Genomic DNA, 27,220 nt, shown 5'->3' with positions numbered 1-27,220 from the left:
AAAAATTACAATTGCAATTACATTGCCTGAAAAAGTGCATGAAAGTGGTTATTGTATGAGCTTGAAAATCTGAATAGTCCCCAGTAGACATTGGAGCGAGGCAGCAGATTGCATTCAAAACTATTGCACAAAAATAAACACGGACACAAATTCTGACGAAACTTTACGAGATTGCGAATAAAGAAATGTTAAAGTGGGGGTCGAGAGTGTAAAAGTGAAAAAGTGGAAATGTCCCTGTCTAAGCTTAGTCGGGGCGTGGGTGGTGTGATCTGGGGGCGAGGGGGTCCTAGTCGTCTCCTTCCACTCCTCCGGCGACTGAAGGTTAACAATCCTCACGGCAGTAGAACATTGCAAAGTTGTTCTGCTAGGTTGCCGTTGATACGTCGTCTTGACCTTTGTGACACTTTTGTGGGTCTTGAGAAAGTCATCATCCGAGAAGCTCGACATCTGCTGAACAGCTTGGGTCTAGTTAGTCAGGTTGAAGGGACGAATCTCAAGATTCCTCCCATTTTCTACTCATCCGCACCACGACCCCCTCAGAAGCACGAGGGGAAGGAGTCGACAGGCCAGGATGGGGATGGCAGCAGCAGTGGGGGGAACGGGAACAAGAACGACGGGGAGGACAAACTCTCATCTCTTTTGTTCAAGGCATTCCTGTGGATGCTCACCGCCTACTTCTTCATTGCTGTGAGTTGCTTCGAATTGATAAATACATAAACAGGAGAATTTTTGAGGTTCCTAACGGATTAATGTTTTAATGGGATGTTGCAGGTAATTTCCCTCATTTTCCCCAGTACAAACCAACCAGAAGTAAGAAATGTCATGTGCATTTTATCTATGTTTATATCGTTGTCCTATTCCTATTGTGATGGATTTTATCCGCTATAGATTGTTAGATATGTTTCCTGGAATGAATTTCTACATCACATGTTAGCCAAAGGCGAGGTTGAGGAAATTATCATCCGACCAGACATGAACATTGTCACCATCATGCTCTATGATGGAGCTGTGGTGAAAGGACGCAGGGTGCGGTTACTACAATTCAATTAAACATAAATATTACTCAAATATTATGGACTTATAATTTCTCATTCTTCAGGTGGAACACAAAACGTATCACATGAACATTGGTAAGAACCTAGATGTTAGAAACATAAAATACATGAGCTAAGGTTCTTATAAATTAAATACAATTTTTAGTCGACATGAGCAAGTTTGAGGCGAAATTACGTGAAGCGGAGGAGCGTTTAGGAATTGGTCAGGAGCGACGCGTCCCTGTGGTTTATGAGAGAACGTCCGACACTGCTGGGAAGCTTCTGGCTTCGATTCTCATCGTTGGACTGCTTCTCGCTATCATCACACGCTCAAAAACGTTCAAGAGTCCCATCAGCATGGACTCCTTTGTAAGCAACTACGTCATTCCATTTCAAACTGACCCCTCTCTGAACTATGTAATGTCCTTCAGATGCAAATGAGTAAAGCTCGGTTCACGCTAGTGGACTCGTTGAGTAGGTCAGGAAAAGGAGTAAAGTTTGCGGATGTGGCTGGATTGAACGAGGCTAAAACGGAAATTATGGAATTCGTTGACTATCTCAAGAAACCAGCATTCTACAAAAGTTTAGGGGCAAAGGTGACTGTCATACTTTTATCTGATTTTGACTATTAAGTTATAATAACTTTGCTATATAGGTTCCTCACGGTGCTCTTCTTCTAGGTAAGCATCCCGATCCCACAGAAAGGATAACATTACAATACCCAGCATGCAGTCCAGACTGATAATAAAATAAATTGATTTTGCACAGGTCCACCTGGCTGTGGAAAGACGATGTTAGGTAAAAAATCATTTTGTAAAATATGTTGGTGAAAGGTCATACAAAAATATATTCCTTTGTCCAACAGCCAAAGCTGTGGCTACGGAAGCCAACGTCCCCTTTTTATCTATGAATGGGAGCGAATTCATAGAAATGATTGGTGGCCTTGGTGCAGCAAGAGTCAGGTATTTAATAAATCCTCCATTTCATTATGTATCTCATCTAAGTATCTCGTCATTCTTTATTAATCCATGTGCCCTTAATTGTGTACGTCTTTGCAGAGATTTATTCAAAGAGGCCAAAAAACGAGCTCCTTGCATCATCTACATTGACGAGATTGACGCTATAGGGAGGAAACGGAGCGGTGCGGGAAGCGCGGGTGGATCCACGGATGGTGCCGCCGGTGAAGGAGAACAGACGCTTAATCAACTCTTGGTGGAGATGGATGGGATGGCCACAAAGGAAGGGGTCTTCGTACTGGGCTCAACAAATAGAGCGGATGTACTCGACAGGGCGTTGTTGCGGCCAGGTCGATTCGATCGTCATATTCTAATAGATTTGCCCACTTTAGAAGAACGGAAAGAAATTTTCGAGCAACATTTGAAGGGAATTAAACTGGAGTCTCCAGCAAATAAGTACTCCCGACGAATGGCTCAGCTCACTCCTGGCTTTAGTGGTATTTTGAAAATTTACAATCTTTGGTGGACGTGTACCGGTTTCTTGTTAAATTCGTTATTTACCGTGTCTTAGGGGCGGACATTGCGAACGTATGCAATGAAGCTGCTCTATTTGCCGCTCGTCACAAGCAAAAGTTGGTCAAGGGCTCGGATTTAGAATACGCAGTGGAGCGCGTCGTTGGAGGAACAGAGAAACGTACTCAGGTTTGCTAGACATATTTAGTTGGATTGGATGCAATACGTTCATAATCTGTTAATTTTTGGTTTTCAATGTAATGTGCAGGTCATGTCACCAGAAGAGCGTGAAGTGATTGCCTACCATGAGTGTGGACATGCGTTAGGTAGTAAAATTGATTAATTTAAATTTAACAATAAAAGCGACTTTTTAAAATTAATGGTAGTGGTGGCAGGTCGAATGCATAATATGTAAACCATATCTTTTTATACGCGTTAGTGGGCTGGATGCTAAAGTCTACAGATGCCTTGCTTAAAGTTACCATCGTCCCTCGAACCAATCAAGTGCTTGGATTTGCCTCTTATATGCCACAAGATCAGAAGCTATTCAATAAGGACGAGGTTAGTTACATATTTTCTATATATTTTCTATATATTTACTATATATTACGAACCATGGGCACTACAAATGATATGCTGCCTGTTCGAGGTATAATTTACAAATGTTGTGGTCTTCATTAGTTGTTTGAGAAAATGTGCATGATTTTGGGAGGACGGGTCGCCGAGTCCATAACATTCAATCGCGTCACTACTGGGGCAAAGAACGATCTGGAGAAAGTTACTAAAATTGCCTACGCCCAAATCCGCCAGTACGGTATGTAATTAAATTAATCATGAGCTATGCCTTGTATGTAGTGTCTCTCAAGTGTCAATAATACATATTTTACCAGTTTAACCAACTATTAAATAAACGGTAATTTGTCCATTGATTGACAGGAATGAATGAGCGTGTTGGCCTTGTTTCCTTTGGGGATGAGCAAACGGGGTACGGGTCCAAAAAACCTTTCAGTAAAAATTTGGCCCACGTAATGGACGAGGAAGCAAGACGACTCGTATTTCAAGCTTACAAAAAGACTGAAGAGGTGATTTTAGAACATCGCGAAAAGTTAGAAAAGGTGAAATCATTTTAATTTCCATTTTTCTTAAACAATCGTCACTTGAACCATTTGAAACGAAGAATCTTGTAGTAATTATGGTTTCTGTATCTCCATGTCTCTGCAGCTCGCCCTCGCGCTTCTGGCAAAGGAAACCCTAAACTACAGTGACATTGAGGGCTTGATTGGACCACCACCATTTGGCGACAAGAAGCTCATCGGTCCTGAAGAGTTCGAAGTGGCGGTAAATGAGGCGAGCGGCGTTCCGTCCAGTACTCCGACCAGTGAGGAACCTCCCTCGTCACCACCATCAGCCTCGGAAGAGACGAAACAGGCAGCGTAGGTTTACTATATGTAAAAAGAAACAATTACTAGAGTACTTTTAATCTTATCGTGTGACTATTATTACTGTTATACTAGTCCATAGCTTTATCATTATCGAACTATTGGTAGTACTGGTGTTGCATGTTCCCCTCTCTCTCTTTCTTATAGGCACTCTGCTGGGTGATGTATGGTGCTGAAGAGGAGTAAGAAGACAAAGAGTGCCTCATGATAATGAACTCTTATTGTTGTTCAACAGTGATCACTTCATTTCTATTTTATGTATTGTATTGTTGCCAGCAGCCAACTAGTCTACAAAATAGTGCTAGTGATAAGTGTAGACTAAAATAGAGTGGGTCTTGTGAGCTGTTGTTTTCGTTGTTGATCAAGTGAGCCATGAAATAAAATCCATTAAGTCATAAAAGGGTCTGAAGTGGAGAGTGTACAAGTACGTTGTCATGTATCATTGCATTGTTGTCTTGTCATTACGTGTCGAGGAATGTCATATGCCATGAGGATGCTACTCTGTCTCAAAAGACAAACAGAAAGCGAAAAATGAAGGGAGGAGAAGAAGACAACGAGGGGAGATGATGATTGGAGAGGCGTATGATTGGAATGTAACGTCAGCTAGACGTATGCACGAACGAAGAAGTAAACTAAGATAGTTGATTATTATGAAGATGAACATTCGGATGCCGCAGAGAGAGAACGCGGATAATTACAGGGCAGAGTACTCTTGTTAGTTCGTTTCACGACAATCCAAATTGCAGCCAGCCTTGACCTTCCAACGAAACAATGAACTATCTTCCAGGCAAATCTGAAATACTGGTTTGATATAAATATATTTGGACACGAACGTAAAAATCAAATTCGAATTCCACAAGTTTCCTGGTCTTCGCCCACTAATTGTATGGGTCTAAATATGACCTAGTTAAAATAGTTTGGCCTGTAGGGTCACTGGGAATCGCATTAATAGACATTTAGTATGTATATTACTCTTGCCGGCACTCCTCTAATTTTCCTTTGTTTTCATCAAGTGTTTAGTTATTCTTGCTACTAATTTTTCTTTGCCTTGTGATGCTAATTAGCAGCGGCGTCATCCGCACCATCCTGGACGGACACATGCATGCAGGTGTTTATTATGATCATCTAATAAACGACCAATACTTACGTGGTGCACACACGTACAGCACAATGTAAATGTGTAGTACCACTTATGATTACACTCACCCACACCTTAAGATTAATTCATTCATGAGAAGGAAGGAGTGGCCCACGTCGTCTCGTCATTATCATAGCACACACGGGGTGGGTGGACGCTTTCAGCCAACTCGTCGCTCCCTCCTCCTCTCAGAACCGCGACTGACTGAGCTTTCGACCACCCTGCACCCAGATCACGAAATTAATGCGACGAGCAAATAATAATAATAAGCGACCTATGGATTTGTAGATGGATGAATAAAGCAGCGAATTACTAGTTTCGCAAAAGTAAGGAGTGGTGTCATCGCATCGCATATTCTTCATCTTCTCGAGTTTACTAGGATTCCACGACTAAATACAAGATGCACATAATTACCAAGCACGAAGACATATCTCTCCTTCGTGCTATTATGTGGCGTCTCACATCACTCACATTTAGTGATACACACATCTTGCCCAGTTCAATTCCACGAAAGATCCCATCATTTTGTTTCTCAGGCATTCCAACCAGAGACTGCAAAGGACTATACCCGCAGTGCATACGAACATATACACAGGTTGGTCATCCCTTGAGGTCACTTGCTCTTTCTCTACCTGTCACTGTGCCTCTTTCCGAGATTAAGCCCTCACCAGAGGAGAACCAGGGAGTTGTTGTGAACCTTTTTTGTTGGCCACACACATGCACCTGATAGAGTACTGTTTAACCTGCTCATTGGTGGTGGGGTTCTTACTTTCGGATCATAAAACACTTATAGCTTTTGTATACTCTAAGCGACTTTTCCTCAATTCATTCTTTTCACAAGCTCTCCTGGGTGGTGGTGGTGGAGACCCTTGAGGGCATTCCGCAGTTGACAGTGCCAAGGTGGCTGGTGGAGAGTCCAGTCCTTTGGCTTAGAAAATCCAGTAGTAATCACGCATTCTTTCCAAAGAGTCAGCAGCACAGGTGCATGTATGTAATACATACAAGATTCAGCAATAAGTGATTTCTCAACTTTGGCGTACAACTCGCCCTGGTATTTACTGGCTTCTCGTGCCTAATGACAATAATATTCTGCACGATCTGATTTTTTCTGGATGTGCAACTTGCAGTTCGACTCATCATCATCATCGTTCATTGAATAGGAGTGACTGACTGCTATGCAAAGAGAATGAAGGAGTCACGGGCAGTGTACATGGGAGGAGTGATAGCCTTGACTGCTGTGGCGTCGATCTACTTGGTGGTGGGGGTGTGGGGCTGCAACGAGGCTGTGTGTGCCTCCATCGTGTCGAAATGCACTCTGACCCAAGCTTGCAAGTGCACTCTTACGAACTGCACCTGCTGCAGAGAGTGCTTCGACTGTCTCACCTACCTCTACGATGAGTGCTGCTCTTGTCTGGGTAAGGCCACACACCAAAAACTATGTATTTATACCGCAACTAAAAGTACACGATTAATATTATCTAATATGCATGCCTATATAACCAAATTCGTCCAAATTTGCAGAGTTGTGTCCTAAACCCAACCTGACGACCAGTGTAACGATGCACTCGCAAGTTGGTGACCTCAAGGAGCCCATGCCGGACCTGTTCAACATTCTGACAGAGGAGAAGGACCTGCAAGGTCGCTGGGCTACCTTCACCTATCCAATCGACATTGATCAGTCCTGGTTCCAGCCAAAGGTGGACACGCCCCCAAACAAAGACGTTGTGTGTGAGTGATAGTATTTAAATATGCACATATCTAATTATAGATAATACAGATACATATAATATGCATATACAATGCCCAGATGACTATTTTATTATGTGGTTGCAGCCTTGGCAGGTGGGAAGATTCTCGTGGACCCATCCAAGGAGGTGATCACAGTGAACTGTACAGTAGCCTACATGTCGCAGTGCATGCCACTGAACAAGTGTCGCAACTCGTGCCATTCTATGGGCGCATCCTTCTTCCGATGGTTTCATGACGGTTGTTGCCAGTGTATTGGACGCACTTGCTTACACTACGGGATTGATGAGAGCAGGTATTATTAATATAGAAAATATGTACTTGATAAAATCATGGGGTGTGACTGTGTGAGGTCTTATGGTAAAACTATGACTTGTGCAGATGCAGCTCTTGCACCTTGGGCGACGATTTAGAGGACGACGTGGAAGAAATTGACGAGGTGAGCAGCAACAACAACTCACCGGAGCAGACCTCCTCCAACAGGGACACTCCCAACACATGAAGGACCACACATTTTTACAATGGCTCTCTCAATCCAAAGTATGCAGCAAACAGGAGGAGGAGGGAGGAAGACTGAATGAACTCCCCATATTTTTGCCTAATGAAGCTATTTTAATATAATAATGTAATTATATGTACAATTTCAAAAACTATTTTTAGCCATACATGTTTAAATCAAAAATGACGGACGGATACAGATGTATGCACATACAATGTAATGAATTCAATAAATAAATACGAAATAGGAATAATCTTGCTTTCACCGTCAGCAATGTATTTGCGTACTAACTTTTGGGATTAGTGTTGATTTTGACATAATTTATGTACTTATCAATATAATAATATTTATTAATAATAATATAAGTAGTTACATAATATAAAGTTCAACACTGCTGGGTACACCACACCACCCGCAGAGAGAACCCTTTATCAATTTCGATGTTTTATCGCACCATACAACTATTTGGAGAGGAAGGAATGCAAATTCATGACTCTAATCTCAGCCTCAGATCTGTCTCTCAGTTATGATCATAATTATTTATTTATGGCGTCGTCTCCTCCTCGTCAGCGTCAGGGTCATTATCTTTCCAGCGACACCAGCTCAGTTGATGGAATTGGTTAAGGGTGGACTCGAGGGGTTCATAGGACTCCAGTTGACCACTGCTTGGTTTCGTGTCAACGGCTGCGGATTTTATATCCTGAAGGAGTTTCCAATTCGCGAGAATGCGTGAATACTCGGTATACTTGCTTTCCCTTCCGGTCATAAGGTAAACTTGTAGAAGGCCTCGGTAGTCATACTCTAGTCCCGAGTACGCTTCGCCAAACAGCCTTTCGCCTGATTATTTATCGTACAGAATTATCTTGTGGACATACATGCAGTTAATTAACCGTTAAACAATTACCAATCGCAATTGATCGGAGGTGAAGATGTTCCGCTTTGTGGAATAAACCGAGGTCGTAATTGTATAGCGAAGCAAGATGGCCCACAGACAATGCCACCTCGTAGTCCCATTCACCCAAGAGTCGCTCCTTGATGGAAATGGCCTTGAGGTGCATCACCTCTGCTTCCTATGTATCTCATTCCAAAATTAGTTTGTTCAATTGATTTCAGAATCTGTTGTGCTTCTATACCTGATACTTCTTCATTGTTTGATACAGTCTCCCCAAATTTCCATAATGTTTTGCCGATTGGACGTTCATTTCCCCAAACACGGAGAGGGTTAGTTGGAGGCAAGTCATGTGAAGGGTTTCCGCCTCCACTAACAATTTCTCCTCGGAGGGCGATCCTGCATTATCAATCGCGATTTCCTCTAGAATAAGTGCCAGCACACGCGAAGAGGAGGCTTGGAGGAGGTGTTTGGATGGCAATAGACGACTCGCCACTGTCATTGCTTGTTCAGCGTAACATCTGTAAAGCAATTTTGTATTAGTGTAAGAAAGACACGCAACTATTTTTTTCTGACGAAATTCTACTAATCCTTCAGTGGTACTGAAGAAAGACTGACCTAGCAGTCCCAAATTTTCCAGTATTATACTCTTGAACGTAGAGAGAATAAGCTAGCTCTGTGAGTGCAAGGACAGTATTAATGTTGTAAGTTCCAAAAGCCTCTTGCCGAATAGCTACAGCCTCCTGTAAAGCAATTTATGAAATACATAAAATACGTACTACACATACACCTCATCCCATCTGTCTATCTATCAACTCACGGTATAAACGTCCACACCCTGTCGTACGTTGTCGCTGCTTATGAGATAAAAGCCATAGTCCATGAGAGCATCTGCATATCTGATGCTCCTCGTTCCAAACACAGATCGTGCTAGGACGAGGACTTTGGTGATGAGGAGCTTAGCCTTGACTAGTTCACGCTTCACAGAACAGCATATGGCAGCTTGGCGGAGAACGTCAATAACGGTCATCGCACTGGCCGGTGATGAAGACGATTCAGCAAGGGAGGGGCAGTACGTCTGCTTGAGCCCATTCATTGCTGATATACTCCATCGCAATGCCTGATAAATATATATTATGTGGATTAATGGAATGAACCAAAATATAATATTTTGGAATAATAAACATATTTTACTATTGGTTAAAACTACTATCGGTTATAGCTTGCCTTGTCATATCTGTTTTCTGAATAGTGATAGATGGAAAATGCATTATAGACTCTGATGCGAGTTAAGCTCTCCGCGTCCTTCGACTCTGTGATAAGGGCAACTAACTTGGAATAAGTTGTTCCAGCATCACCCACCAGATTATGATACGATTCGGCGAGAAGGAGTCTGAGCATGAGGAAGAGAAAGCACAATTATTTACAATAAATACTGCCAACTAGTCAAGATTGTCACACTCACTTTTCCAAGGCAGTCAGTCGTTGTTCGAGATTTGTGTTCATGTGCTCCAACACGTGTCTCATGACTATTGCTGTTTCCGAATACCATCCAGCGTCCAAAAGGAAACCACCTACGCAGATAAAAATGTCGATGAGTGACGACACAAGTGAAGAGTCTTCACTGAAGACTCGAAAAGGGTTTATAGATGAAACTACCTAGTCGCAATCCCTCCTTAGTGTTTGACGACGACGAGTTGGTGAAAGCAGTAGCAAGTCGTCGTGGTAGGCGATGTCGCGAGTGACCATCAACAACAACATCACCACTTCTGCCCTCGTCCTCCTCCCTGCTCAACTCCTTCTCACTCACCTCCTACAAAACAATAATTGAACTATGTGACCACACTTCGTCCACATTTCGTGATAGTGAGGTATCGCTTGTGGGTTGCAGGTTCAAATTGATTTCAAACCTGAATGAGACGATGCAGCTGATCCCTTTTATGGAGTGGGAGGAGGAGTAAGGGGAAGAGGGTCACCACATAGGTGCAGAGATATTCCGTGTCCACCACTCCGCCATTAGCCGCACAGTCGCCAGTGGCCACCTAAGAAATCAAGGGTCAAGTGTTAATATGATCCGCTGGAGTTGGACGAATATGGGTGCGGTTGGGTTGATTTACGTGATGAAGAATGTCGACGAGAGATGTGACTGGGAGTGAGGCTGCGAGGAGATGGGGTGAAAATATGGTCAAATTACGTCCAACCGCTCCCAATGCGAGTTTAACCAGTGTGGGAGGAGAAGGGCCCATAATAGCGGCGGTGAAAGTCAGTCCGGTTGTTACAGGCAGGACGAGGACTCACTCTGCAGTCTCAGCTGGGATGGGAAAGCAGAATTCAAACCAAAGCAAAAGAGTAGCAAAACAGCACGCAAAACAATAACCTAGCAGGCAATCAATGTATACTTACTTGCGTACATGTATATGTACTCTGCTGCAGGTTGTGGGTCCAAAGATGAAACCAAGGTTGTGCAGGAGATCGAGAGGAATGCAAGAAATCTCAATCTGCCTCCTTTGTCTCATCGTGTAAATCACTACACACTGTCTGAGGAGCTTCACCCAATAAATTATTCGATGCATAAAAGTAAATTCATTTATGGAATAAATGCTATTTATTACTCAGTTTGGTAAAACTCAGTTTTCAACTCTCGCAATAAATACAAATTTGTTGTCTAAATTATATTCTAGTTTCAGTCATCTATAGTATAGTTACTGAGACCCTTGAAGAATAAGCTCATTAAGGCATGCATGCATAACATATGAAAGGCAGTGATATTGGTTATGCTAACAATTATCTGTGCAATAAATGCAGCAGTCATTAGTCAAGAACTCTCTGGATATTTCGAAACGTTTCTACATGTAAAAGTATAAAATTTAGAACTTGTGGGGCAACTATATACAACGAGTTTGTTTCATAATTTTGATCTAACCATTATAACACAATCTAAAAGCGAGAATGTGTAACTTTAGTATTAAACGGTATAAATTTTAAGTAATTACAAAGTTATTAACGTTAGTGAAAACACTTGTTACGGGAGTTGAGCAATTTTTTGTATAAGGAGCCGTTTATTTTTGGCCAGACTCTCCAAATCCATAGCCTCCACAGTGCAGCAACAAGTAATAGTACAAACAATATATCCAACTAAACAGCCCATAAATACAAGGATAGTAGCCAAACCAATCAGTTCGATAAAAACCAATGCCGGAATTATAAGCACGATAAGTGCGAACACATTTTGCAAAACTAGACCCGTCATCACAGACTTTGGAAGCGAATAGTAATACAGACTAGCGGATCTAAACATACAGATAAATGGCGATCTGAGTATAAAGTAAATCCATGATGTCACCTTATCTATAACCCTCACCGGAAACAGGTCTGAGGTGAAAAGTGTAGTGCATTGGATATGCAAATAGTGTCGTAATTAAGGTCGGGAAGGCATAATTCGTCACAAAGTGGCGCCTGGTATGGGGCTCTGCGTTTTTGGCTGGTTTTGAGAAGTTACAAAAAATAGTTCGAAATTTATATTTTTGGCGAGGTCAAAAGTTTTCATCTTGAGAATAAAATTGGAGGGAGGGCATAGTCTAAAAAATTGGTTTGGCAAAGAAAAAACGCGGAAGGTCATTCATTGTGTGAAAATTTTGTGGTTTTGAAAAGTTAGTGGTTTTTTGCTTTGTTACCATGGCTAGTGGGACTAGAGGTGCAAAGAGGAGAGAACGACGTCAACAAATGGCGGATTTGGGTGCAAATGAAGAGCAGAATGCACAGTCCAATTTCAATAATAGGCGAAATGAGAGGCAAAACAATAGGGAGGATGTGCATGACGTTGATGTTGATGTGTACGATGCTGCGAATTTTAACAGATTTGAAAAGTTACAAGAGGAGGAGACAGGTCATCAGGATGACGAAAGTCAAAATGTAAGAATAGGCGAGAATGTTTCAAATCGTCAAGCTGGGAAAGTTATTGAAGGAAAAGAATTGCAAGATTTAGTGTTCAACTTAGCCAAAGAAAGTCAGACGACCAGTAAGCAGGTGGCAGGGATTTTAGAGCAGTTGACTTCAGTATTAGGAGGATTGAAAATAAATCAATCCGATTCTGTCCGTGCGTCAGGAGAAAGTTGGACTAGGGAGAAAGCTCTCCCTCATTTGAAAGGAAAAGAGTTGGTGATTCCTAAATATGCTGGATCTCATGAGTTCAAAACTCCATTTGACTTTTTAGCGGAATTAGAAAAGTATCGATTATCAGCGGGTCTTTCTGAGTTACAGATGTTTATGTCCATTGTTCCAGTAGCACTTTCTGGTCAGGCGTATGAATGGTTTCAATTCATTAAGGACAGTATTACTTGTTGGGATCAGTTTTGACAATTATTTCGAAAAGAGTTTCAACCACCAGGTTATGACGAGGAATTGAGAAGAGAATTAGAAGAAAGAACACAAGGCCCTCATGAAACTCTATCTCACTATATTAGAATAATCAATGGGTTTTATCAACGAATTGACCCTCGTACACCGGAATCTGTCAGGATTTCTAGAATCTTAAGGCAAATGCACCCAAGTTATAGACAAAATATTCTGAGAACTGGTGAAGAGTTCCTTAGCATGAGACAACTGGCGGATGCTGCCTTAAAAGTCCAAGAAGACATTTGGTACGAAAAAGAGTATCGTGAGCCTAAGCAGTTTTCTGTAGTAGAGCCGTCGTTAGCCTATAAAGTACCAGACTCTCAGAAAATTAACTTTAATCAACCAATTAGGAAGCCGTCGTTTACACAGAGTACAAGTGATTTACAACATAGTTCTTTTGATCCGTTTAGACATTATCATTCCCAGTCTTATCAACAGTCAAGTTTCCGCAATAATAATAATAATAATAGCGCTACTGTAACCCCAGGAATTAGGAATAACTCTATTTTTGAGCAGAGGAGGAGCAGTGACCAGGGTCAAGAGCAATCACGTCAAAATTTTAACACTCCTCGAAATGTGAGTTGGGCAAATCCGTTAAATGATCCGGGTCATGTTAGTCCTGCACCTACCCAACGTAGATCTTCTGAGTCGGAAAGTAGCCCCAGAATTAATTCCTCTTTTACAGCAAATAGGTCGAGTAGTTTAGAGAATGTTACAAGTTCACAGCGCAATAATGTTTGTTTTACTTGCGGATCTGAGGGACATTTCTCAAGGAATTGTCCACGCCGACAAAATCAGAATTCGGGAAACGAACCCAACCTGAACCGGATGTAGGTTGCGCGGTTCAGGTTAATAATACATCGAGTGAAAGCAACCAAGTTAAGGATAGGGAATCAGTTATGTTGTTTGATAATAAGTCTCCGTTGATTAAGGTCTCAATATGCGGTCGTAATTTTTTGGCGTTGCTGGACACGGGAGCTTCAATTTCATTAATTAATCATGATGTTATTAAGTTGGTCGAGGAATTAAATATTAACAAAGAAAAGTGTTATACAAATATTAGTTGGGTCAGTGGAAGTTCAGTAAACTCTGAATTTGTTAATTTAACTACGACATGGGTCTCGGGGAAGAGGAGACAAAAATTTCATTTAGTTCCTGATTTGCAATATTCGGTTTTGTTAGGGCGTGACTTTATTCATGCAAGTCAAATAGTTATTGATATATTTTCCGGTGGCTGGTATCAGGGGTCAGAAAAGCAGAAGTTGGTTCCCTTTGATTCAATTCAGGGAAAGTGTGAAAGTAAAAGATCTCGATCTGTCTTACAAAGCAAGGATTTACCTGACTCGTCGGTTGGTTGTTCCAAGACCGGAGGGGGTTCACCACCACCTACTAGTGACTCCAATTTTGGAAAGGGTATATACACTGTTGGTAGCGCTACTGTAGGCAAACAGTCAGACGTCGACCTCCTTTGTAATGCGTTTACCACGAAATATACGCAGGGCCATGTGAAACTAATAGAAGAGTTAAAAGAGTTCGAGGAAGTTCACTTGATTTTTGAAGACGCGTCGGTCGAGTTGTACCCCAGTCAAAATGAGACTTGCACCTCCCCTCTCGATCTTGACGATATTCTTTCAAAAACCGGCCTGACAGACGAGCAAACATTTGGTGTTCGAAATGTTATGGAGGAGTTTGCTCCATTATTTAGCAAATCTCCTGGTTATACTCAGAATTTTGAACATGAAATTGACACCAGAAATTCGAAACCAATTAAATGCAACCCTAGACCCATGACACCAGCTAAGAGGAAAATTTTAGAGGGTTTAGTTAACGAATTACTAGCAAAAGGCGCTATTGAAAAGTCTAATAGTCCATGGGCATCGAATACAGTTATCGTCCCAAAACCGAATGGCAAATTTCGTCTTTGTATTGATTTTCGCCCCCTGAATAAAGTTACCGTTCCCGATTCTTATACAATGAGCCGAATTGATGACATTCTTACGTGTTTGGGTAGTGCAAAGTACATTTCAACCTTTGATATTACTGACGGCTTTTATAATATTCCACTTTCTCACAAAGATAAATGTAAAACAGCTTTTCATACTCCTTGGGGTTTATTTCAATATTTGAAAATGTGTTTTGGGCTCCGGAATAGTCCAGCAACGTTTCAGAAGGCCATGGACCGAGTTTTAGGAAAATATAAATGGAAATTTGTTGTTGCTTTTGTCGATGACCTTATTATTTATTCAAACTCTTTAAAAGAACACATTGAACATTTAAGAATAGTATTTACACGGCTGTTAGAAGAGGGTTTACGATTACACCCAGGCAAATTTCAGTTATTAAGAAGTAAAATTCAATATTTAGGTTATATTATCGAGAATGGCACAGGTTCTCCTAGTTTGGATAAATTGAGTGCATTAGAAGGATATCAGAGGCCCAGAAATGTGAAAGATATCCAACTATTTTTAGGATTATGTGGTTATTACAGACAATTTATTCCTGACTTTTCAAGCATCGCAAAGCCTCTCACAAGTATGATGAAAAAAGGGGTTCCTTTTTTTGGTCAGTAGATGCTCAAAAGTCTTTTGAAATATTGCGCTGTGAACTTTTGAAATCGTGCAGTCTGCGTTTACCAGATTTAAATAAACCCTTTATAATTCAGACTGACAGTTCGGATATCGGTTTAGGTGCTGTTCTTCTTCAAGAGCATGAAAATATTCGATATCCAGTCTGGTTTTATAGCAGGGTTCTTAACGATGCTGAGAGAAACTACTCAGTTAGTGAGAAGGAATGTTTGGCAGTAATTCAGGCGATAAAGAAGTTTAAAGGATTTATTGAGTATTCTCACTTTACTGTCGAAACTGATCATCAAGCTTTGTGCTGGTTAATGAAAATCAAAGAGCCGACAGGTAGATTAGCTAGGTGGGCTTTAGAGTTACAGGGGTACAATTTTGATGTAGCGTATCGAGCTGGTCATTTAAATCGCACTGCAGATGCCTTATCACGAGCTGCAGTTGTTTGTACATTCGAGTCACTTTCTTTAACCAGAGAAGAGTTAGTTTCGGCACAAGAAAGTGATTTAGCTTTGAAATACATAAAGGAGTTTGCTATGCATTCTACACTTCCTAATGTTTCATGCGAACAGAAAGATCAGATCTTGAAATTGGCTCGAGGTGCATTTGTCTCTTCAGATGGTTGTCTGTATAAACAAATTAATCCACTGTCAAAACCATGGGAGGAGGACGTTAATGATTATAAAGTGTGGGTGCCAGATTGTTTAAAAACTAAAATTTTAGAGTATTTTCATTGTAGTTTATTAGCTGGCCATTTAGCAATTAGGAAGACTTATTTTAGATTAGAGGAAAGATTTTGGTGGAAATCGATGCGTAAAGATGTCGTAAAGTTTGTCGCGAGTTGCCCGATATGCCAGAAAGTGAAGCCAGACAGAACCGGAAGTAGTTCTTTAGGAAAAGCTGGTGAAGTATTGGGAGCATGGGAGAAAGTTTCAATTGATTTGATGGGTCCTTACACTCGTGGGGTAAATCAGTCGAAATTTCTATTGGTAGTTGTCGACACCTTTTCAAAATGGGTTGAATTGTATTGCATACGTAAATCGGATGCGAAAACAATTTGTACAAAATTGTGGGAATGTTTTTGCCGGTGGGGCTTTCCTGAACAGATTTTGTCAGATAATGGTACTCAATTTCAAAGCAAGGTTTTTGAGTCTTTTTGTGAAACGGTTGGAGCAAAATCTCTTCGAATCTCTCCTTATCATGCACAAGCAAATCCCACTGAAAGATATAATCAAACCATAAAATCAATGATTGTGTCCACGATTTCAGAATGTAAAGATTGGGACCGAAATTTGGCAGAATTAGGTTTTGCTATCCGCTCTACAATAAATGATACTACTGGTTTTTCCCCTGCGTATTTAAATTTTGGTAGAGAGTTGAGAACTCCGGTAGATAACAATCTTGGTATTGCTGTATCGAAATGTGTAGGAGAGAATTTTGCAAAGAGGATGGGATTTATTCACAATTTAGCGAAATCGAACATAGTTTCAAATCAGGCTCGATACATGAGTTCTTATAATAAAGAGAGAGAAGAATCAAAATTTAAAGTAGGTGATCACGTTTTATTAAAATGTCACCACTTGTCCCAGCTAAAGGTGTTACTGCTGCCCTTCTTCCTAAATATGACGGGCCATTTGAGATTGTAGAGAAAGTTGGCAATTCTACATTTATTCTGAAGGATGGAGAGAGTGGCGAAAACAAAGGAAGATTCAGTGCAGATAATTTAAAGCGTTTTGTCTTTGTAGATGAACCCGCAGCAAAAGTTAACGTCCTCCGATCTTCCCAGTCCTCATGTGTACAAATCTCTGATGAGGTCCGACAAGATGATGGGTCTTCTCCCTGGGACTGTCCGTCATCCTCAGCTCGAAGCCGTAGCACTAGTGTGGAAAATGGCCGGGATGCCGAAATTGACCCCGTTTCCTCCTCCCCTTCCTCCACCACCATCAAAGAAAAAATCGTTAGCCGAACGCTGGGCCGACCTTCAAGAGGAGGAAATTTCTTTGAAGAGGAGAAAGGAAGAATTGAAGGCGAAAAAGGAAGCGTTGTGGAGAGAACAACGAGAGTTGGAAGCTACGGGTACTCTTCAAACCTCACCACATCTTCAAACGCTGCCCTCGGCCGTACTCACAGCTATGCAGTAAAAATGCCCATCGATTGTAACTCCAGTTCACTCCACCGAAATCTTGATTCCGCCACGTCCGTCTCCGTCTCATCCCCGGTTTCCGAACGTCGAAGTACATCGACCGAGTGCTGAGATTTGGGCATCGAATACCACCAAAAAATATGAGAAGGCCAAGCGTAAAGCTGAAGAGGAACGCCGAGCAAAATCGAAGATTCGGCGACAGTGAATTTATACATATTTTATATTGTTTGAAACTTGTTGTTTAAAAGTATTGTTAATTTATATGCGTGGCTTTGGGGGAGGGGATGTGTGAGAGTATTATTTATATGTTAGGAGAATATTCTTAGTATTTTATTTTGGAGAAAGTAGTTTTGGGGTAATGTGAGTTGTCATGGGAATGCTCTTGGCTCGCTGCACAAAACTGCGTGCACGAGCAAAAATCAGTCAGTTGGTTGCGAGAGTTGGCCGGACAAGGTAGCTGGGAAAGAAGAGGAAAAAGACAGAAGCTGTAGAAAAGAAGAAAGAAATTATCGTGGCAGTAAAAGCGACAGAATAAGAAATAAGGGTACGTTTTAGGGCACCGCAAAAAGGTCATCCTATGCGGGTAATGTACTGATAAAGTCATCTAGTCAGTACCAAAAAGGTTTCTTGTCTGGTCACAATTTATGTTCGGTCAAGTTAGCTATTTGTCTCTCCTCCCTCCAAGCCATCAATTTAATAAGTCTCGTTGTGGGAATAAATAGTGGGGATTTTATAAATTGTAAATCTATGCCGTGGTGTCATATTTATTGTAACGTAAGGTGTTATCAATTGGTCAGTTGAGTCATTTTTCTCACTACAACCTAGCAGTAGAACCCGTGTAGTGCATTGGATATGCAAATAGTGTCGTAATTAAGGTCGGGAAGGCATAATTCGTGATAACCTACATTTATAAATGCAAATTAACATGCAGATTATCATTTTAGTTTTAATTCGTTACTACTACAAATTATTATTAGACATATTATTAGACATTTACAGCCAGTGGCGTCATTGCCATTTCGGTTTATTACCTGTTAGGAGCACTACAGCCCCAATTCTAGCAATTTTCCACCATTTAGACTGCATCGTGTTGTAAAATCCGAGAATTATTTCATTTTCCTTTTCAACCAACATCATCTTGGATTTTGTCAAGTCCTCCGATTTTACCGTTTCGATGAGTTTGTCGTTTCTTCCTTTGATGTTCGTCTTGACCAAGTCACTACTAGCAGCTCGGGCGATGGACAAGGCCGAAAAGATGAGAGACGCCACTGATAGCGAAACTAAGCAGAAGCGTATCGAATTAATATATGCACAACGCTTATGCATGCATACAGTTGTCGATATATGATCATCTTACACTCGATAGTGGAACTATTCTGAAACCGTAGAATACGGAACAATGTTAAGCCCGCTTGGAATGATGCTTCCATTTGGGCTTCATTCTTGACCGAGAGCTGCATCATTTGCTTTGTTTTGTAGAAGGTAGCCTTTATATTGGGAGAGTCCTTATGTTGTAAGTATTCTCCCGTTGCTCGCCAATGTTTGAAGCTCCTGTAGTTATTGAAAAATTACAAATTCAGGTCAAGAAATACTGCATTTACTGAATTAGTAATACAACATCACACGCATACCAATAGCAAGAATCAATGATCCCCGTTTTAAGCCACCATGACTTAAACTGGACTTTCTCTGCTGGAGAAAGTACAAATAAATCTTCTTGCTTGCTGGACATAGATGAAGAAAATTTAGATCATTGCTAAATTGATTGTACATACATGCTTGCACACAAATATGTTACCGATATGGGCTTGACACGTGGTTTATTAGAATAGATCCTAAGATTGGAAGTAAGATCATGACACCATGGAAAAACCTTTCGGAACCTCCGTAGAGAAAGTTTTGGACTGCAGATGCGACGTCCGTTATTGGGTCACACATTGAAACAAGAATTGCAACCAAATTCACGGTTGGATAATATAAACCCGAACATGCCTTCTTTTCCGTAGGACAACTGTTCTGGTCTTCGTCATTTGCTTCGTCGTTCTCGATATTACGGATGCTGAACAAGTTGGACTCATCCCCATGTTCAATTCTAATAATTTCGCCTCGCGACAAATATCCTTCCTCTAGCTCAGTATTTTCTTGGGGTTCCTTTATCTTCTTAACCATTGCGGTATCTTAATTCTAAAACGATTAAAATCAATAATAGTAGTTTCAATAGTAATGATTATACTTTAAACTAATTGCAAGTCAGTCTGAATTAAATTAAAAATCCTATTTAAAATCGCAAATCACAGTACTAAAAGTTACGTATTAAAAGTAATGTTTTTTGAGCAATTAAGATTATGTACATCAACTTGATGTCATCAAGCCGGGTCTAATTTGTGACTCACAAATGCAGTCCAAGCAAGAACTTTTATCCGTTTCTTCTTCGTTTACTTCACTTCGTAGCTCATTGTTTAGTCCAACTATTGTTGGCATATGCATCCATCATATGCACATGTAAATACATGTATGCATTGTCTGACTGAACAGACATTAATAAACAAAAGTCATGCTCAAAGTCATATGAACTGACGGAGTTCGAAACTTCCATGAATTTGAGTTTACACACAGTTTTTTTAACTGATCGAAAAAACTAAAATTTTGCACACTAGACAAACATATGGAAAATTGATACGGTAAACCACAGGGCTTTTTGTATTTACTCTAGAGTGAAGCCCTATTAAGACTTTGTCCGTCTATCCGTGAGCATGCAGGATAATGTGATAACGCATTATGAGCTGATAGAGATCGGTTTGCGGCATCATACATATGACCCCAGGGGGAGGATTCTATCGGTCCCCCTCGAGGTCAGGAGGTGTGGCTACATAATTTTCTGGGGAATTTCTTGTTCCACCCTATTGCTACATTTCGTTAGTTATGGTTTATATTATTACGTTTTATTGAAGGCATCAGATAAGCGTCGGTACACCTACTGTTAAAGAGTTTTAGACTGACGCGAGCATTTGCGGGCCCCATCTTTATAAATTATTTTTTTAAATAAATTTTTGATGTCATGAATTTGATAATAAGATGAATTACTCAGCCAGGGGTAACTTCTTACTGAATAGGAGCATAAATCTCCCAGAAGGTCACCCCGACTCTTAATCACCCAAACGGAGAAGCAGCATTAGCTGCATAAAACAATTTTGTGACGTGGCGTTTAAGGAATTGAATTGGAAGTAGTCCAAATGCATCATCATCAGATTCAGATCAAATAAACTCATCCCAACAACGAAATGACGGGGAATGTGAGCACATAAAAGAGACAAAAGAGCAGAAATTTCGACAATACCCAGAAAATGGCTCCCATGACTAATGACATCCTCTCCAGGACATGCTCAATAAGCAGCTCGTTTGCTGAAGACTCCAAGCAGATGCCATAATGTGCATAACTGGAATAAATAGAAAAGTGGGTTTGTCATCAATCAGCATTTTGCTTGATTTTTTGCGTATAATCTCACCCCCAAGAAAAACTGGCGTTGTGTCACTGAACAGCGAACCCATGTTAAGGTTCAAGATTTTCGACTTGATGAAATTCGAGTGTTGAATGGATTGTGTAGGTCTGGGTCTTGTTAACATTTGGCTGTTCTTAACAAATGAACTTGCTCCGATTGATCTCTGCCTAATCCTCTGATCCCAGATTTATAGCAAACCAAAAACTGTACGTATCAGCTCAATATACATGCCACCGTGGGCGTGCATTATATATGATGCGATTTTTACAGCTTTTGTTGTCTAATGAACTCATGCATCCTTTTCTTTGCTCACTCAACTCATCCCTGACTCATTAGTTCGTTAGTCACTCTTGTGCTCCAAATAATACTATTAAGCGTGGTTGGACGGATTATAACGTATGTATACAACATGCACGAAAATAAACGCCCTCGGTTTCAGTTTTAATGATTTTGGGCAAAAAACAAACAGTTGAAAACATGATCCATGCAGATTTTTCTCCACCTCCTCGTCTCCTGTGTACAAAGAGGGTGTTAATAACATGATGCTCTGTGTGGATGGGATTTTTCGTCTCGAATGGTCTTGATGTCTGAGAAAAGTAACAACGCGACGGATGGGTATAAATAAGTGGTTGGCACTTCATCCTCATCCAATTGTCTCCCATCGCATCCATCAGACACACATCCGCATTCTCATTTGTTCTAATACTACCACTCTCACTCTTCTGTTCTGTTCTGCTGTCTCACACACTTTTGTCTCAGAGTCAGTTCTTTCTACTTATCTGCTCCCCTTCAAAGACTGAAGAACAATCGAGGAGAGCGCTCCGTATTCTTTGTCTATTTTTGGACATTCTTCTCCCAGCATTTGACTCAATCACAGGTCCAGAATCAGAGCTCGTAGTAAGGACAAATTTTGCAAGCAGCAGCATCACCTTCAAGTCAGCAACCTGTTGGACACACCCACAGCAACATCATGTCTGAGTTCTCCTCGTCAATTAAAGTGAAGGAATCATCCTCCAAGAAAGTCTCGTCCTCTTCGTCAACGTCTTCCAAAGTGTCCTCATCCACCTCCGTCAGCGCATCATCCGAGATTGATTCTCTCCTCTCGAAATCCGCCGCAGTTCGTGATTCTGCTCGAAGCCTTGCCTCCAAATTAAGCACAGACCTGGAAGATGAGATGGAAGGACTGCTCGTATCATCCAAGATTAACAAGCCATCTCTCTCAATGGGGAGCAGTTTCGACAGCGATGGAGGGGTGAAATCTAGCTCCACCATCAAGAGCCACTCCTCCTCTTCGTCCACCAAAGCTGCCCTCTCCACCAAAACGGCTATCGTGGATGGAGTCGTCGTCTCTGCAGAGACAGCAGCGGACAAGTCGGTGCGAAAGGCGGAGGCAGGCATGGAAAAGGTAAGTTAATAGAAACCACAATTTCTGCATTTTTTGCTGCATAAATAAATTCATATCATATATATTGCCATTATGTCCACTCTGATTCTAATGGATCTGAATTATACTTCATTGCAGCATGTCGAGGATGGCGTGGTCACTGATGAGTCTGGTTTTAAGCGGGAGGCAAAGAGTGACGCCAAGTTGCGAGCCACAAAGGAGATGAGTGGTGCCGAGTTGGACGAGTTTTTCAGAACGCCAGCCATCGCGGGTCAGCCTGCGGAAGCTCTTACCGTGGACAAGGGGTCCAACTCTTTCCAGGTAAAGCAGTGATGACGATGAAATTCATAGCCCTCCAAACACCAACACGTTGTGCAATCGGTGTATAATTTTAAACATTGTTCGTGATAATGATGATATTAATACGTACGTCTTATACTCGTTATTATTGTGAATAGCTCGTAACTTTTACAAACCCTGTTGTATTATTGTCTAATGAATGCATACATCTACCACACTTAATAATTAATGTACACTGAAATTGGCTAATAAACCAAAGCTTTTCGACCGAAACACGGAAGCACACGTTTTTCCTCTTATTGTCCTTGTTGATCAGTGTATTGCACATATCATAAATGGGTGTGTCCTGTTGCAGATGAAGTTGTCGGATCTGCCTCAATTTAGCCCTCAGGAATTGACAGTAAAAATCGTTGACGGCGTAATAACTGTTCTTGGAACGCACAACGAAGTTGCGTCGGATGGAACCACACGGACTCACAAATATCTCCGGCGATTCACAGGTGCCAACAATAATTCATTGAGGGTATTCATTATTTCTTCGTATCCATCGTATCGTAAAATAGTTTACGAAGAAAAAACAAGGGGTCAGGTTTAGTAAAAATCGTAAGCGTAGTAACGTGATTTTCGATGAGAAAATCTTACGACGCTTACAAAATCTCGTAAGCGTCGTAAGTTATTTTACGATACGAAGAATACTAAGGATACGAAGAAATAATGAATACCCTCATTATTTTATTCATATGAAACATTAACCAAAGTCCCCTCGGCATTTCTTTGAGGGGGGCTCAAATTCGAAGCTGAGCAAATGTTTCATACAATACATGTGCATACATATGATAATGCCCAACAGTATGTTGCATGACTGAAATTATGTGGTTGCAGTACCGGAGGGGTTGACGAGGGATGAGGTGGGGTGGGAGTTGGAGCCATCGGGAGTTTTGGCAATCAAGGCGGGCGAAGGCGTGGTTCCCGGATGTTCCCAAGTTCATCTCGACTGCACCATCTTCAAACCACGCTCATTCTTTAAAAGTAATAAATAGTGAGTACTTAGTATTCTATAACTTTGTCCATCCACTGCTTCATTATACATGTATGCTCCAATCTATTGTGATTTTATAGATACAAAGTTTTAGAGTAGATTTACTTTTAATTATAGAAATAAACACTAAATAAAATTTATTCGACAATGCAGAATTTATTATTGCGAGCAAAAGTTGATTGACGACAGAGAGATTATTGACTTGATTGACTAGCGAATAAAAAGTCGTCATTTTCTAAAACGTGTTATATTTTACTGGAGACGAGCGGGGGAGTTCTGCGGATGAGGACGTTGCTTAAATCTGCTACAATTTGATTGTGAAGCTCGCACCGCACGAGCAGCCATGGTCAGCTTTCGGATTTTGCAAGATACGAAAGGCTGAGCGGATGAGCTCGGTCTGAAAGTCCACCGTGGCCCCTTCCAAGTACTCGAGACTACTCGAGTCCACAACTACACGAGCATTAGAGTACTGAGGATGCCCAAAACTTCTGCAACAATAAATCAAACACAGCTTTAGTTAACGAAAATAAATAGTGTACAAGAGATATGCAGACAGCATTGCACCTTGCACCTACTTGTCCTCGGGTCCTAACTGGTCGTCGATAAGAAACTTGTACTGGAACCCCGAGCAGCCTCCGCCTTCGACGGACACTCGCAGAAACTTTTTGGACTTGTCACCTGATTCGGACCCCACAATTTCCTCGAGTCGTTTTGCACATGCTTCCGTCACACCCACACCTCCCGTCGCGGCAGGAGCCTTGGAGGCAGAAGGGGCCGACATCCATCTCACCAACCTGTACACCCAAATTATTCAAACCTTATTAATCTAGATGTGTCATTTCGTCAGTATTTTGCTTGGTAGGCACATGAATTAACTGATACAATCTTTCCTGCCTTTTTGTCTTACCCTTTCGTGTTGAGAGTGACGAATGCACGTTGCATGACCAGTTTGGCCATCTTTTCATTCTCCTCCCACCAAGTTCAATTAAGTATTCTAGCAATTAACGTCGTAATAGCACGAGAAGTTTTCTAATTCCGTCTCTCTGTAAAAAGAAACAAAGTCAGACTGCGTAGTCCCGGACTGTTTGCACGGGAAAGACGAGATTTTGTTCCTGGTTGCTGTTTATTTTGTAAACTGCATAAAGTGAGGCACTTTGAGACATTGGTATAATTTCAGACTTTTTGTTTATTTATTCTACAAGGCGAGTATAATACATGGAAATTATGACAAGTTGGTTTAAGAGGTGGTGTCCCACTAATACGAATTAACAACCGAAGAGTACTGCTCAGTCCAGCTTGTTGTCATTGTTGATGACCTTCCCCCCGCGACCACCCCGTCGCCCATAGCTGGCCACAAAGAACTTGAGGAAGAGGACGAGGTAGCTCGTGTACATGGCCAGGGCCCACGCAATGTTGCTCCAGGGTCGGTGGTTGCAATCACCCCACACGGCTGCGTAAACAAGTAACCACACCCACCACACGGTTAAATCAGATCAAGAGAAGGGCCACAAATAATCAATGATGTCAAATAAAATGAGGACAGTATGTACATGTTATGTGCGTGTGTACCTTTTCCAAAAAAGGAGAGGAGGTTGACCCAGAGACCTCCGATCATCTGAAGGATCTGCATACTGGTGATTCCTTTCGAAACCCATTGCGGCACCTTCAACCGCAGAGACTGGATCGCGTATCATCATGAAATTAACAATATATTATTATGCATCAAAATTGGAAATTGCTGGTTAATTAAATTTTAGCGATTCATAAATATGTACATGCACATGTATAGTTTCTACCTTGGAGGCATAGTACAAATACATGAAGGAGTGGATCAGAGCGTTGGATGGACCAAAGACACGCCCCCTATAAATTTTTTAGAGTTAAAAATTACAATTTTAGGTTCTTAAAATTGTGAACAAAGCATAATTATCTAATTACGCAGGATCGAAGGTTGGACCAAAAGTATAGAAGGTGTACAGCATCACAGTTACATGATGCCAGGGGTGGAGAAAGATCAACTTTTGCTTCCTCAACACGATAAACCCAGTGTCACCAAATTCTAGGACTTTGCTCAGAGTGAAGATCAGGCACCAAAACGAGGAGATTACGGTATGGTTTTCCCTATACGTTATCAAACCATAATGTAATCAAGATGTATGTAAGTTGGCATGATTTTCATTCGCTATTATCATTGTGAATTCTTGAGGAGGAGGATAAGAACCTACCGACTGCAGATGGTCTGATAGAAGCCTCGCACCTTGATTTCCTCCACGGGTTCGGCCACCATACGAAGGAACATCCAGAAACTACCCAAGGCGAGGGAGACGTTCCAGAGAAGGAGTGGTAAACGCAGGGAGAAAGCTTCTCTCCGAGACATATACCGCTGACCAAGGAAAATGAGCAGGACATACAAGATCGACACCGGCACTGCCACTGCAAGGATAATTAATTAGCAATTTTTTTATTAAGTATTTCGACAAGTTAATAAAATGAAATTATGTCTCATAACTTTGTTTGGTTCACACCGTGGAATTTTCACCCCTCCCCTCCCCCCCCAAAAAAAGAAAAAAAACTTACCCCATGTCCAACGCCTCTCCATCCAACCGTACCAACCTGCTGCATCATACACCTCGAATGGATAGGGTTGCAGGTAGCGTGGATTCAAAATCAAACCAGCCCCATCCGTCCTCACGCCACTTCCGTTCTTGACCACGTCCACCATCTTCTCAGTCCAAACGCTGCCGTCTTCTGGCTATGCTGCTCGTAAGAAACAACACTTTCATGAAACCATCAGCATCACACATAATTAATTAGTCCAAACAACCATCATCCACCACAATATTGACATTGTTATTGTTATGCGGCTTTGTTTGATTGGTGTCTCACTCACTTGATTTATGTATCTACTGATTAAGTCTGGCAGCACAATTTAATCTCCACACGACTGCACTGGAAGGCTGTGCACAAAGTTTACTTTCATGGATGAATCATCGAGCAGGGAGGTCGTGATGGGTGCATGAGATTGTTGTGCCGATTTTATGACTTTTGTAAAATGGTCAACGAGGAACAATACACTTTTGATACTTGGAATACCTATGTTGTTTAATAATTACTTGATATCGTCACGAGGAGAGATGATGTGATGTCACCACTGCGGCTCATCTCCTACCCACGTACTCAGAGCGTTCAAATACAATGAGGAGGTGATAACAGGTGAATGTTTGCTTTGGTGACAGTGCGTGGATCACTTGCGATCACTTTGCCTAGGTGAAAACTAAGGAAAACTGAATTCCGCTTCTTATTTCATGCACCATAATAAATCGGCAAAATAATGACCCTATTTACTGCCTCCTTGTTTGCTATTTTCAGCATAATTGGGGAAATTACACATTAAAACGCAATGGGGATTTTTTAACAGTTTCCAATACAACACGTATTAACCATCTGCGATATCAGATAAAAAAGTTTTGTAGGTAATTTAATTCCGTGCATACGAGTCATGTTGTGCAGTCTTGGGATTAGTTATATTATTGGGTAAATTAGTATCAATTTGCAAAGGCACCCCACCACACGCACCATGCAAGCCTGCTTCTTATCATGAGCCTTTCTATCCAGTAGTATAGTTTTTTCATGGGATGTTTTCATGTGTTTTTATGCATTTTTTGTTCGCAA

General features: G+C 41.3%; 7 protein-coding genes across 9 annotated transcripts; 3 read left to right on the top strand and 4 right to left on the bottom strand.

The window, feature by feature from the left end:
- The first annotated feature begins 114 nt into the window (after positions 1-114).
- LOC110860178 (paraplegin) lies at positions 115-4,356 on the top strand. 2 transcript variants are annotated; one of them, XM_022109239.2, is made up of 17 exons: positions 115-687; positions 772-810; positions 889-1,026; positions 1,100-1,130; positions 1,201-1,403; positions 1,466-1,630; positions 1,690-1,714; positions 1,803-1,832; positions 1,900-1,996; positions 2,093-2,487; positions 2,562-2,692; positions 2,772-2,829; positions 2,943-3,064; positions 3,185-3,317; positions 3,440-3,618; positions 3,725-3,936; positions 4,090-4,356. In XM_022109239.2, the coding sequence occupies exons 1-17, from the start codon at positions 229-231 to the stop codon at positions 4,103-4,105; spliced, it is 2,433 nt and encodes an 810-aa protein (XP_021964931.1). In that variant the 5' UTR covers positions 115-228; the 3' UTR covers positions 4,106-4,356. The 2 variants fall into 2 exon arrangements, with proteins under 2 accessions (XP_021964931.1, XP_021964935.1); XM_022109243.2 differs by having other exon boundaries at positions 3,725-3,951.
- A 1,174-nt stretch (positions 4,357-5,530) lies between these two features.
- LOC110861522 (protein twisted gastrulation) lies at positions 5,531-7,575 on the top strand. Of its 2 annotated transcripts, none has more exons than XM_022110661.2 (5): positions 5,531-5,675; positions 6,208-6,495; positions 6,602-6,808; positions 6,914-7,121; positions 7,208-7,575. In XM_022110661.2, the coding sequence occupies exons 2-5, from the start codon at positions 6,267-6,269 to the stop codon at positions 7,326-7,328; spliced, it is 765 nt and encodes a 254-aa protein (XP_021966353.1). In that variant the 5' UTR covers positions 5,531-5,675; positions 6,208-6,266; the 3' UTR covers positions 7,329-7,575. The 2 variants fall into 2 exon arrangements, with proteins under 2 accessions (XP_021966353.1, XP_035702556.1); XM_035846663.1 differs by lacking the exon at positions 5,531-5,675 and adding an exon at positions 5,772-6,131.
- A 5-nt stretch (positions 7,576-7,580) lies between these two features.
- Positions 7,581-10,586, bottom strand: LOC110861512 (amyloid protein-binding protein 2). The gene is made up of 10 exons (XM_022110641.2): positions 10,332-10,586; positions 10,125-10,256; positions 9,874-10,027; positions 9,680-9,788; positions 9,442-9,607; positions 9,035-9,334; positions 8,833-8,957; positions 8,459-8,735; positions 8,230-8,395; positions 7,581-8,162 (listed from the first exon to the last, which is right to left on the bottom strand). Exons 1-10 carry the CDS (start codon positions 10,458-10,460, stop codon positions 7,870-7,872), a joined length of 1,851 nt encoding a protein of 616 aa, XP_021966333.1. The 5' UTR covers positions 10,461-10,586; the 3' UTR covers positions 7,581-7,869.
- Positions 10,587-10,796: 210 nt separating this feature from the next.
- Positions 10,797-21,116, bottom strand: LOC110841948. The gene is made up of 6 exons (XM_035846662.1): positions 20,832-21,116; positions 20,663-20,762; positions 19,124-19,509; positions 18,957-19,049; positions 18,683-18,876; positions 10,797-18,605 (listed from the first exon to the last, which is right to left on the bottom strand). The coding sequence occupies exons 3-6, from the start codon at positions 19,492-19,494 to the stop codon at positions 18,334-18,336; spliced, it is 930 nt and encodes a 309-aa protein (XP_035702555.1). The 5' UTR covers positions 19,495-19,509; positions 20,663-20,762; positions 20,832-21,116; the 3' UTR covers positions 10,797-18,333.
- An 11-nt stretch (positions 21,117-21,127) lies between these two features.
- On the top strand, positions 21,128-23,688 carry LOC110863095 (uncharacterized serine-rich protein C215.13). The gene is made up of 4 exons (XM_022112331.2): positions 21,128-22,230; positions 22,348-22,530; positions 22,865-23,009; positions 23,392-23,688. Exons 1-4 carry the CDS (start codon positions 21,796-21,798, stop codon positions 23,547-23,549), a joined length of 921 nt encoding a protein of 306 aa, XP_021968023.1. The 5' UTR covers positions 21,128-21,795; the 3' UTR covers positions 23,550-23,688.
- On the bottom strand, positions 23,685-24,628 carry LOC110863096 (iron-sulfur cluster assembly 2 homolog, mitochondrial). The gene is made up of 3 exons (XM_022112332.2): positions 24,456-24,628; positions 24,124-24,342; positions 23,685-24,036 (listed from the first exon to the last, which is right to left on the bottom strand). The coding sequence occupies exons 1-3, from the start codon at positions 24,503-24,505 to the stop codon at positions 23,853-23,855; spliced, it is 453 nt and encodes a 150-aa protein (XP_021968024.1). The 5' UTR covers positions 24,506-24,628; the 3' UTR covers positions 23,685-23,852.
- An 88-nt stretch (positions 24,629-24,716) lies between these two features.
- LOC110841619 (putative fatty acid elongation protein 4) lies at positions 24,717-27,000 on the bottom strand. Its single transcript, XM_022087302.2, has 7 exons — positions 26,439-27,000; positions 26,126-26,305; positions 25,774-25,981; positions 25,487-25,669; positions 25,345-25,411; positions 25,118-25,226; positions 24,717-24,998 (listed from the first exon to the last, which is right to left on the bottom strand). The coding sequence occupies exons 2-7, from the start codon at positions 26,268-26,270 to the stop codon at positions 24,835-24,837; spliced, it is 876 nt and encodes a 291-aa protein (XP_021942994.1). The 5' UTR covers positions 26,271-26,305; positions 26,439-27,000; the 3' UTR covers positions 24,717-24,834.
- Between the last annotated feature and the right edge of the window lie 220 nt (positions 27,001-27,220).

Source organism: Folsomia candida, unplaced genomic scaffold (assembly GCF_002217175.1).
Source record: "Folsomia candida strain VU population unplaced genomic scaffold, ASM221717v1 Fcan01_Sc001, whole genome shotgun sequence".
Taxonomy (NCBI): Eukaryota; Metazoa; Arthropoda; class Collembola; order Entomobryomorpha; family Isotomidae; genus Folsomia; species Folsomia candida.
Note: the sequence above shows the minus strand (reverse complement) of the source record. Positions and strands in the feature narration are given on the sequence as shown.